The sequence below is a fragment of the Danio rerio genome, chromosome 23 (genome assembly GCF_049306965.1).
Source record: "Danio rerio strain Tuebingen ecotype United States chromosome 23, GRCz12tu, whole genome shotgun sequence".
NCBI lineage: Eukaryota > Metazoa > Chordata > Actinopteri > Cypriniformes > Danionidae > Danio > Danio rerio.
Genome location: NC_133198.1, coordinates 29,597,807 through 29,610,364, shown reverse-complemented (window position 1 = coordinate 29,610,364; position 12,558 = coordinate 29,597,807). Strand labels below are relative to the sequence as shown.

The 12,558-nt window shown below is 37.8% G+C and overlaps 1 protein-coding gene across 50 annotated transcripts in view; it reads left to right on the top strand.

Moving 5' to 3' along the window:
* The window catches only part of hspg2 (heparan sulfate proteoglycan 2), a 186,116-nt gene that overhangs the window by 34,074 nt on the left and 139,484 nt on the right, over positions 1–12,558 (top strand). For all 50 annotated transcript variants that reach the window (XM_073939068.1, XM_073939066.1, XM_073939064.1 and 47 more), the window contains exons 2-3: positions 10,343–10,454; positions 11,618–11,686. In XM_073939068.1, the coding sequence (XP_073795169.1) occupies positions 10,343–10,454; positions 11,618–11,686 (181 nt within the window). The remainder of the gene's footprint in view (positions 1–10,342; positions 10,455–11,617; positions 11,687–12,558) is intronic.

The window sequence follows — 12,558 nt, the reverse complement described above, 5'->3', positions numbered from 1 at the left end:
CTGCAGAAGCAGGAGACCCGTCGACAGAACTTAAACGATTTGACATCCACAGTGGCGTGTAGCATTTCTGAACAGCCCTCCTTCCTCTCTACCTCTGACACACACACACACACACACACACACACACACACACACACACACACAGAAGCACACACACAGCCATGGGCTCGAGACAGCGGGTTCAGGCAGTCAGAGGATCAGTAGACTGCTTCAATCTTTCACTCACTTGTACTTAGTCGTTTTAGCGAACACCTCCGATACTGTTTGCTGGTTCCTGTTGGTTCTGCCTCTTTTTTTACCGAAGCCATTATAACGACACAGATCACTGCCTATTCACGAGTCCCGCAGAAAAAGTGATTGACAGGTGGTAATTATGTGTGTATCTTGCCTTTATTCATTTACTGTATGATTTGTTTATGGGTAAAAAAAGACCACGCAGGTCTGGTAGTTTAAACGGTAGGCTGCAAATAATTAATTGGTCATTAATTAATTAATTATTCATAATTGAAAATCGAATCGTGCCTTTAGAATCGAAAATGTAATCGAATCGAGGATTTGGAGGATCGTGACACCCTTAGAAAGGAGGTATGTGCAACTTGACAACGGCACAAACAGTCCTTTGGAATTAGATTTCTAAATGTTTGGTTTTAACCTTTTAAGATTAGTATTGTTAGCTCAGTGAGTCCGATATTTACTGTTAAGCGGAAGCAATGGATAAACCTGATTCTAATCCCCAACCGCAGTATCCTGATCCTTCAATCGCGGCATTCCAGCAGTTTGAGTAATACTTCTAAAAGGAAGCTGAAGCTACCTTAATGTGTACTCTTCAATACTGCACTACTTTCCTACTGTACACAGTCAGATAAAGCTGCCTTAGCAGCCACTTGTATGTTGTGGGTGTGCTTCAATCATTAAGTGCCTGTACTACTATACTTAACCACAGGAGCAAGAGCATGAAATTTGTAAACTGTCGCTACAAGAGTTTTAGGGAAAGTTGGGAAATTCTAAACTTCAAGGGTGAAACAGCTTTCAGTGAGGTGTAGGAGGTTAAAAAAAATTAAAACTGTGACATCTGTAAAAAATGCTGAACTGTGGTTTGGCCATTAATAGGTTTATTCATGAGTATGTGTATGAAGGGATATATTTCCCAAAATGAAAAATGTCATTATTACTAATCTTACTGATCCATTAGAATTTCATTCATTCACCAAACAACATATTAGAAATTAAAAACTGAGAGGTTTTTGTCTCCGTTGAATTTAAGTAACCAAAGCTCAGTGTACTGTTAGAATTGGATGAACCTTTTATTTATACTTTTTTGTGTTGTATGTATGGGAATCAATCTATAGAGGTTTTCACGCCATAACAATTACAATTCCTTCAATTATCTGTAGAAGAACCTGCTTTTGTAGAAGCTCCTACCACAACAGGAACTACTGTTTTGTGACTGAATCCCTCAAGCTCTATATGTCAGTAGTTGATAGCCCATTTGAACCTTGTATTTGTCGTTTAAGCACTAATCTGTCCTGATGAATTCTGGTAAGAATGACAGTGACTAGCTCTGTTGTTGTAAAGCGGTGTTCAATACTGCACTTTTAGAGCTCCAACACATCTTTCTGGAAGTTTCTAGTGAATCTGAAGACTTTGGTTAGCTTGTTCAGGTGTGGTAAATTAGAGTTTAGGGTCGAGTTCTGGCCCATTCTTGCTCTAAATAATTCAAACTCACCTGATAACTTCAGTTGAGTGTTTAAAAAATCATTCTGTGAGATGATTCTGTAGTTGTGTGTTCATTAGTCACAATGAATCAAAAAAGCAGTTAAATCCTCTGTTCTGTTTAATTCACAGAGTCTCTTCATTGCGGCATATTTGTAGTTTCTACGCAAGAGTGCCCCCTGCCCTTCGGAGATTTACTACTGGTTACAGAGCTGTTTCCCTAAAAACATGAGCATGAGAATCACTGCATTTGCTTAATCGTGATCTCAGTGTCATTTCAAGTAATCGTGCAGCTCCAGTCTTGGTCATCCCTTCCCTTTTCACAAAACTGATTCTCCAAAGCAAGCCCGCACAGGTCAGCTGGTTATTCTGAATGCCTAGTGCTGAGTAACAGGTCTCGGTATGTAGAGATCAGTGTGACGCCGAGCTGGATGACTGCTCAGACCCGCTCATGCTAATGGGACCACTCAATAGAAAGTGGTGCAGGAAAGATTCTCACAGGGAAGGGATGTTAAGAGAGTGGAAAAGGCAAAGAGCTGGGAAACCTTATTGTCTAAACAGTGGTGCTGCAAAACTCTAGTTCCCAGCTTCAGTTTCATCATGGGAAACAGCTGTGGCACATTCGGAAGCCTGTATGTTAAATCTTGCCCAGTATGCCCTGGAATGCCTGTGGGAGACCTCGCTTGCTTTGGGTCTTTGTGGGAATGCATGCATGACCTGAGGGAAGAGTTCTAGTTAGCTGCCAAAAGTATGTGATCACCCTTTGTTCGTCCTTTTCTCCCCCTAAACCAGTGTTAAAGACCGTAACAACTTGTTTAAGAATGTGCCTCATCGAGTGACTATGCTATGCTTAAAGTGAATGGGGCATGTGTTTGTTGAGAGAGGTTGGTGTCATCCTTTCCGAAGTGCTTTGTGCAGTTGAAGGGTCTCTCTCACCATCATCTTTATCCTGAAGCTGCTCAAGCTGTGGTTTACTGTCAAAATTGGCAGCTTGTCATTGCCTTGCATTCTCCTACGCCAAGTGCATAAACTTGCAGAGGAATCTATGTCTCTACCTGTATGTCTTTTGCTATTGTCTTTCACTTGTGCCTACATAAATCTTTCCTGTTCTCTTATCTCTGTAACCATTCCTTGCCTGTCAAATGGATGTTTTCTTTCGCCTTGTGGATAATAGGTGTGGAAATAGTGAATTTTCCTGGAAACCACTCATTACTTACTCCAGCAGTGTTTCAAAACATAGTGAGCTTCCAAGTTGGGTAACCATTGCAAACCATCATGAAACCCCAAAGTGACTGATTTGGAGGGTTCTGTAGAGGCTGCATCAATTGTGCAGAGAGTTTGATGTTGGCAGGTTGCAAGGATAAAAGCTCTGGAAGGCCATGCAGTTTGTTTTGAATGTAAAATACTTTAGAATTGACATCTTTTTAGCACATGAATGTCATGCACACAGTTAAATGCATAGCCTTTCAAACTACATCACCGGCTACTTTATTAGATACACCTATCCAACTGCTTATTAACGCAAAATTCTAATCAGCCAATCACATGCTAGCAACTTAACGCATTTCGGCATGTAGACATGGTCGAACCGATGCAGTTCACACCAAAAATCAGAATGGGGAAGACAGGTTATTTAAGTGACTTTGAGTGTGGCATGGTTGTTGTGCCAGACGGTCTGGTCTGAGTATTTCAGAAACTGCTGATTTACTGGGATTTTCACGCACAACCATCTGTAGGGTTTACAGAGAATGGCCCAAAAAAGAGAAAGTATCCAGTGAGCGGCAGTTCTGTGGGTGCAAATGTCTTATTGGTGCCGGAGATCAGAGGACAATGGGGAGTTTGGCTTAAGCTGATAGAAAGGCAACAGTAACTTAAATAACCACTCGTTACAACTGAGGTTTGCAGAAGAGCATCTCTGAATGCATAACACATCAAACCTTGTGGCGGATGGGCTTCAGCAGCAGAAGACCATACCGGGTGCCACTCCTGTCAGCTAAGAACAGAACACTGAGGCAACAATTTGCACAGGCTCACCAAGATTGGACAATAGAGGATTGAAAAATGTTGCCTGGTCTAATAAGTCTTAATTCTTGCTGTGACATTCGAATGGTAGGGTCAACAACATGAAAGCGTAGATCCATTCTGCCTTGTATCAACGATTCAGGCTGATGGTGGTGATGGAATTGTGTGGGGGATATTTTCGTGGCACACTTTGGGCTCATTAGTACCATCTGAGCATCATGTCAATGCCACAGCCTACTTGTGTATTGTTGCTGACCACACCTTTGGCACCTTTGGGATGTGGTGGAATGGGATATTTGCTTTGTTAATGTGCAGCCCACAAACCTGCTGTAACTGTGTGTGGCTATCATGTCAATATAGACCAAAATCTATAAGGAATATTTCCAGTACCTTGTTGATCATGCCACGAAGAAATTAGGCAGTTCTGAAGGCAAAAGAAGGGGTCAAACCTGGTACTAGTAAGGTGTACCTAACAAAGTGGCCGGTGAATGTACTACATTTGATAGCATGTCTAGGCTTAAATTCCTGGTTCCTGACTAGAATTTGGAACAGAGCAACTTTCACTTTACAAGGAAGTGTCTTAGTTAAAAGGGGTACCATATCAAGGGAGGAAGTGCATTTTATGATAGGAGAAGGGTAATGGATGGTTGCTAAAAACTTCCCACCCTATAATATACAGCGAGTTGTTTAATGGAGGTCCTGAAGTTTGCCCTCTGCTCTGCCTGTGTCAGGCTGTGCTTTGGTGTTTGACTCAGATGAGGGTATAAAGTGCATATCGTAAGCTTTCACCTACTTACTGCTCTACGGTTTACATTCCATTTGCTTGTTTATAAGAGCTGTCATCTCCTTCAAGTCCACGAAAACCTTATGTAATGCAGTGTGTTGAGTCCAGGTTTCGTTTACTGGTATTTATTGCCACTATAAACCATTTTACTTGCAAGTACAGTTCATCCTCAGTAGTCAGTGCCATTATCAAGTAATCAATACAGTAGTCAAGAGTTATACAAAATAAATGGTGAATACCTTGCTCTTAATGTTGACATTGTTTTATATCCTTGTTAAATGGTGCATTTGACTACAGTGCGGTTTTGCAGTATTTTTTTTATTTTAGTTTGATCCTTCGATAGATTCAAACTACTCTTTGAAAGGAGAACACTAAATATTGCTTGCAAAATAATTTTAGAGTTTTGCGTCTGTTCCACAGCTGCACTCCGATGTGAACGAAACCAAAATACTTAAATCCTTTTCTCACACTGCACTCACAAGGCCTTGGAAACTGGACACGCATCTGATTGGGGGTTGCAAATGCCAGAAAGGGGTGTGTGTGGGAGAGGATAAGCCTCCAATACACTTCAGCAATGCACATCTGTCCTTTGTAGCCATCATTATTGGTCTTTGGAGGCCGAGTGTGAGTCACTCATTAGCAGAAGTGTGGAAGTCCAAGCAAGCTGGCAGATCTCATGTGTGTCATCCTGCTCGCTCTGCTTATCGATTGTCCATGGGCGAGTTTGGTTCCTTGCCTTGTAAACAGCAGCTGGGTTGCATAATCGTGAAGCTTTTCACCAGGTTCAAACATCTCTTGCAAAACTTTGAGATCTGATGTTGCTCTTTCTCTGTTTCTTTGCCTTTCTGCAGAACAAACTCCTGGCATTGTAAAGGGCATAATTGGAAAGAAAACAGTGGGATTCCTTTGACTGTGGAATACATGTGTGTGTTTGCTTTTGGCTAGGTGAACTCGAGGCTTCTAAGCTGGAGAAATACCTGAGAGTTTAGGAAGGCTTTCTTGGTTTTATGCAATTAAAATGAACCAAACCAAATAATAAAAGTCTTTTGTGATGTACTCGCCTTTCACACCTTCAAATTTACTCAATGAAAGTTAAAGGTAAACATAACTGTTTGGTTATATTTTCAGATAATTCATACATTCAATTTTTTTCAGCTAAGTCCCTTTATTCATCAGGTGTCACCACAGCAGAATGAACCTCCGTCTTATCCAGCATACGTTTTACACAGCGGATGCCCTTCCAGCCGCAGTCCTGTACTGGGAAACACCCATAGACACTCACATGCGCACACACATACACTACGGCCAATTTAGCTTATTCTATTCACCTATACTTGTTGTCTTTGGACTGTGGGGGAAACCGGAGCACCCAGAGGAAACCCACACACACATATGCAAACTTCACAGAAACACAGACTGACCCAGCTAGGACTCAAACCAGTGACCTTCTAGCTGTGAGGCAACAGTGCTAACCACTAAGGCACCACGTCGCCATTTTCAGTGAATAATGCTTGATATTTTCATTTTTACCTATTTACAGTATCAATCAGAAGACATCAGAAGAAGGCTGGGATGTTGTGTAATAGGAGTTATTTTGTTATGTATCCTACATCTGTTTTTGCTGCTTGACAGCCTCCAATATGGAAAAGAGCAGTGTTATTGTTCAAAATATATATATTTATTTATTATTCCTTGAAAAACTCTGGTCAGATGTAGTTATGAATAAATTACCACTTTTATTAGCCAATAGTTTGCCTTTTTATTAGCCTTCTTTTCAACGTTGTTTATGGCTTAATGAATTATTTCCCTGTACTGTAAATAATTTTTCCCCCAACAGTTCATCCACTTCAAATGCATTCTACTGGCTTTGGGGGTTCTGATTAGTGAAAAGGGGACTTGAGAATCGCAAGTGATATCATGAAAGATTTAAATGTGTGTGTGTGTGTGTGTGTGTGTGTGTGAGTGTGAGTGTGTGTGTGTGTTTTCCCTTTAAGGTTAATATCAGGATTCTCTAGTAATGTATACAGTAGTCAACATTTGAAGTGGACCAAAAAGCCTTTTAAATTTGTCCTAAGACAAGAGTTGGTGTTGTTTAATAGTTCTAGGGCAACTTTGATGCAAGGTTTTGATCCCCTTTTGAGTGACCTATTCATTTAAAGGTGCAGTAGGTGATTGTCTTCAGAAATAATTTTGTTGTGCTGGTTGATAGTCTCTTCACATTCCATTAGTAATTATTAAAGTAAATGATCTAATGGTATTTATAGGTATTGTTATATTCTGGGGAAGGCATAAGAGATAAAAATGTTCATCAAATTAAATTTTGTCAGGCAGAGAATTCCCATTATTTGGATAAGTAGCCCAAACTGTCTCTCAGCAAATCTATGTTTGAACAACTGTGCACCCAGTCACGCAGATCGGCTGAAGCTTGTTCACGTGGGCTGCTGTCACGTGGACACGAGTGACAGCTCTAAAAACAAATGCTGAATAAAACTTTTTTAAAAATCCTTAATGAATATTGGAGTTACTTTTGCACTTTTAGACAGGTAATGTTATGTTTTAAAAGTATTTTTATCACACAAAGCTGATGGGTTAACTTGTATGCCGAATGGGTTAACTTGTATGCACAGAAGTGTTGTTCAGCAACTGAAATCCTCCAACAGAAGATTGATGTGACTATTTTCAATTTCATAAGAGACCTTTTACAGCATCGATAATTTAGATTTGTATTTAGCTCAATATCAAAAAACATATGTAAATAGTGCTATTCAGCCTAGCCTGCTTTACTGAGGTGAAGTTGGTTTTATTTTCACATCACATTGGTTCATTATGGAACAATGACAACATGTGATTGTTTAACATGCTACTTTGACTATTCAGTCTAAAACAGAATGCAAGTACGGCTTAGTAATAAGTGTAATTCTTGCACCCCGACAGCCAACCACTATAGTCACTTCCGGACAAAGTGCGTGAGAGAGTAAGACCAGCATTTCTTGCATGGATGAAAAATTGCACATTATGACAAGTTTTGCTTGCTAATGACACAACTGAAAATATGTTAGATATGATACAGTTTTTCATTCAGAATTGTAGTATTATGAAGTACTAGAAGGTTTTCTAACTGGCGAATAGCATGGTCTAGTGGGTTGTCCACTGACATGTTTAAGGTGCATGTTTATGATTTCAGGAGGCGTGGCTTTGGCCGGTAGGGGAGGGACTGCGTTTTCAAAGCTATAATGCTAACGGTTAGCATTTTGCCAGATCACCTACTGCACCTTTAATCTTCCTAATCATGTTTAAATAAAATTTGAATAGTCCTTGTTAATTGCAAATCTACTAATATGCCTAATTGATTCATTGGTACAGTAGGATTTTTTTTCTTTTATCAGAGACATGTGTTATATCTGTAGAAAGTTGACACATACCCTTTCTTCAAGTCTTTTCACCAAAAATATGCTGCAATTATGGATGACAATAATGACAGAGTGTCTCGTTTTGGGAGGACTCCATCCCAAGGGACAGGGAAGCAGGCGATGATCACACCAAAAGGTTCGCTGAGCAGCTCCAATTGAAAGAATTTTGCCAGTCAGCGCTTTCCTTTTGAAAAAGCTCTAGGATTGTTGTTTTAGAGTGTTCAGTCAGGGGAGAAAGGATTTGGGGGGGAGATCAAGTTATTTATTTGCGGGAGCCATTTAAATGGGAACAGCGGCCATGATGGAGATGCAGGGAAATGGGAACTGGCAGGCTATGAAGACCGAAAATGCCAAATGTGGCATCTTGCCAAACACGTACACAAATGTGAAGTTGATAATCATGGTGCAGTAGGGATGCGACCGCAAAAAAATCATCAAAGCTTTTGTTGCTGACCAAAGAAGAAGTTAAAAAACAAAAGGCACAGCTGGTTGTGTGGATAACTTTCCTCTAAGTTAGCAGAATGACAACATGTCATGAGATACTGGCATCATGAATCAGTTTAAATTTTGGGGGGAGAGGGCAGTTTTTTCACATGATTTCACTGTCTTTCAGAGCAAAATTTTTAGCAGTCAGTTTTGGTCACTGTTTTTGTTTAGAAATCATTCTGATATGCAAATATCTGCTCAATAAAAAGTTTGTATTATTATTATTATTATTATTATCCTTGAAAAAGTAGTTTTCCCCAAAGATTCTCTGAGTAGAATGTTAAAAAGAGCAGCATTTATTTGAAGTTGAAGCTTTTCCAACTTTTAGTAATATCGCAAATTAACTGCTTAATATGTACAGTAAAGACTTTACAGTAAGTTTTCTTTTCTTCAAAAGTAAACATAATGACTACAAACATTTGAACAGATTTTCTTAAGTTTGTGTACTAATTAATAATGTCATTTTGATGAACTCTTTGTTAAATCTTTACATATTTTGTCAGAAATGACAAATGATTTTTTAATTTTATGTTTAAATGAAATAAATTTACCATATTTTAGTTCAATAATATTTTTAGCATTTTCTTCTCTAAACTCTTTATTGCATTAGTTATCCGTTTATACTATCTTAATTGCGTTTTGAGCATAAACCTGAAAATGAAAAAGATTTCAATTAGGACTGCACAATTTATTGTGTCATCCACAATAGTGACATTGCAAAGATATGCAATGTTGAGTCTGAATTATAGTTGAACATGAGCTACAGAAATGTATGTAATCACTGTATTTATACAGAATATATACAATTTATGCAACAACAAAAATGGTTTTCCCACTTAGTGAGAATATCTTGAGGCCACACACTTATCCCCCATTAGCTTGTTTCAAAGGAAAACTCATAATTTCAAAATAAGTTTTTTTTTTTAGATATTTGGACTAGAAATGTGACAATGTAAAGTAAGAAAAGCATGCTTTGCATTGTGATTTTTCAATTTATTTACTTGCATACTGTTAAATTCTACAGAAATCTTGTAAAACTGTATTCATATCGCAATATTTATCGCAGAAAAACAATATAAGATTTTTCCAATATCATGCAGCCCTTATTTAAATGTAAATTTTAGATTGTCTTGTAAATCAAAAATTAAAGAATGGTCTTCTTTTTTCCTTCACATGAAGACACCAGAAAGACATGTGCATTTATTGTCATGAAATACATGTTTCCTACATAAATTATATGTAAAATACACTGCACATGTTCCAAAACATTTTGTGTAACAGCAAAACTCTACGAAGAAGAAAAAAACTGTATATGAAAAGATTTCCCTCCTTTATGTAAAACCTCAATTGCAGTATTATATGTTATTGTTCAATAATATTTACAAGAGGCTTAAATATCTGTATCAACATTACACATGTGAGTTTATGACCCCTCATGGGTGTGACGTTAATCTATACATGATAACATACTTCCTGATGACCAGCCCTCTGTTAATGGGTTGGGTTTAACAGTACCAGAGGCAATGAGGTAAAAGGTAAATGCTTTTTTTAGTATGTATTAAATGCATATGTCTTTTATCGTTGCAGAATATGTGCATGGTTGATTTAATGATCTGCACTTGACACCAGTTGCCTAAAGTTTGTTTCGAAGTTGTACTGCAGTGACATTCAGATAATTTTGAAGTGTGCAAAATCAAATACATTTTAGGGCAAGCTGTTTTATATGCATTTCATGTGTCTGTGATAAGCAAGATATGCATTTTTCTGTACGCGTGAGAGAGTTATCTCCTCTTTTTTTCAGTGGAGCCAGAAGGCATTGACTGTTGTTTTTGTCTTCTCGTCAGTATAGGTCTCTCATAACTCAGGATGTGTTTAGAGATTCTGATTTCGATCCCATAAATTGTGGTTTCGCTTGTTTTGACTACAGGTGGCTCTGAGCTCGAAAGTGTGGGATGAGGTGCCCTTTCCAGAGGATTTAGAGGAGGAAAATGAGCAACTGGGAGATTATGTGGACGATGAAGGATATGATCCTTCAGGAGGTGCGTCTGCAATGCTAAACACACACACATATACTTGGATGTAAACTTTATGAGGACTCTCCATTGACATAATGTAGTTTATACTGTAAAAATTTCTTATTATATGGCCTAACTCTAGCCCTACTTCTAAACCCAATCCTCAAAGGAAATGTGTGGCAAATTTTGAATATCAAAAAACCCCCAAGTATGATTTTTTTTAAGCATTTTGAACTATGTAAACCACTTTAATATTCAAGTTTTACTTGTATAGCGCTTTTCACAGTAATTATTGTTCCAAAGCAGCTTTACAAAAGGTGCACATCATTACATTACAGTCAAAATCAGAAAAGGAGTTGTGTAAATAGATGACAGTAACTAAACAGTTAACCTGCAGTTATAATAGTGTACAACTAGGTCATATTCATGCCATTTATACAATTTTGTATCCTCATAAACCGTATCTGCAAACACGCCCATTTTTCCCGGGAGTCTCTCGTATTTCAGACCCATCTCCCACCACCCTCCAGTTTTGTTTTTCCTCATGTACCATGTACAATAGACATGTATGTATGTGTAAATAAGTCTTAACATAATAAAATGGTTTAGAATTGTACATGTATTTCATATTATAATAGTTTTTACTGTGATATTTGGTCTTGATGAGCATAAGAGACTTGGTTCTTTTTTATTATTACTTTTATGATTTTAATTTCTTTTGTTTTTTAACATAACAGTCCTTTACCCCCAAAATTTAAGCCCTTACAGATGAGAGAATTGGGGGAAAACAATGTAAAAAAAAAAAAAGTTACTGCCATGAAACGTTTATAGATTGAGTTACATTGCAGTTGCATCAAATTACAATGATAGATTAATTAAACTCTAAATGTTCATCTCTAAATCTTTTGTAATACTTTTATGAGCTCTTGAGAAAAATAAGAGACTTGATTCAAGTAGCAAATTTTGAACGGTAGTATATATTTGAATAAAGCATTCACAACTACCTTGCTGATTGTTTAACTAGTTGTTTAACTAGTTGTTAACTTTAGACAGTGTATCTACAAGTGCTTGCACACACATTCCTGCATAGAAACCATTTCAAGTGTTTCACCCTAATGTTTAACTAAAGTCCTGCCAAGCTAATCTTCTTCCTTTCTTTTTAAACTCTTTTTTTTTTTTTGGAACAGATATTAGTGGAGAAGAAGATGGCAGCACTCCTGAGCCAAGCTCAACTGACCCAGGCCCTACTGTAACAAGTGAGTCTGTTTTATTTTGTAGACATGAAGTATTACAACATCAAAGCAGTCACACATTTTATACCCATGTGATTAAAAAGATGTCTCAACAGTTTCTGCAAACATCTTGATTAAACTTGAAACTGTTTTAATCATCTGCTGAGGCATTGTTTGGAGTTGTTGCGTCTGTGAATGGTGTCTCAATCACATCCTGCCACAGTGATGAGACAGCAGCAGATGCAGAACAAGGCCGTCAGATCTGTGACAGAGGTCCACATAATGTTCATTTCTGCTTTACTAGTGTATGAAATAACTGGATTAGACACCATCATGCAGATTTGATACTCATTTATTGTGATTTAAAGTGAAGGCCTTTCCAGATATTTCACAACAATATTCGCATGACACTGAATGACTGCTGAAAATTCAGTGTTTGTTGGTTTGTTTGTTTGTTTGTTTGCACTTTATTGTCCCCAATGGGGAAATTTGTCTTGGACTCTAGGCCCACATTTGCATACACTGAACAGAAACGGACATGAGAAAACACAAATCAACACAAACATTCAATTATTAACAAATGTTACATATTTAAAAGTCTAATTGAGGGAAATGTAGGGAAAAAAGATTTCTTAAAATGATTATATCTGCACACAGGCAGCATGCATCGTTGACCAGAAAACAGTAACTTATACCCACAAAACAAACTGTGCGAGGGATCAGCTAATATTTTAATGGCTTCGTCCTGAACTGATTGCTCATAGAAAGATTGTATGGATCGATATTCCCTTTTCCCTGTGATTCTAATGTCTGTCCTCACCAGCCTATCAAGCTTAGCTTTATATCTTTATCAAATATTACAATGGGAAAATTATTTTAAACTATTGTATTTTTTA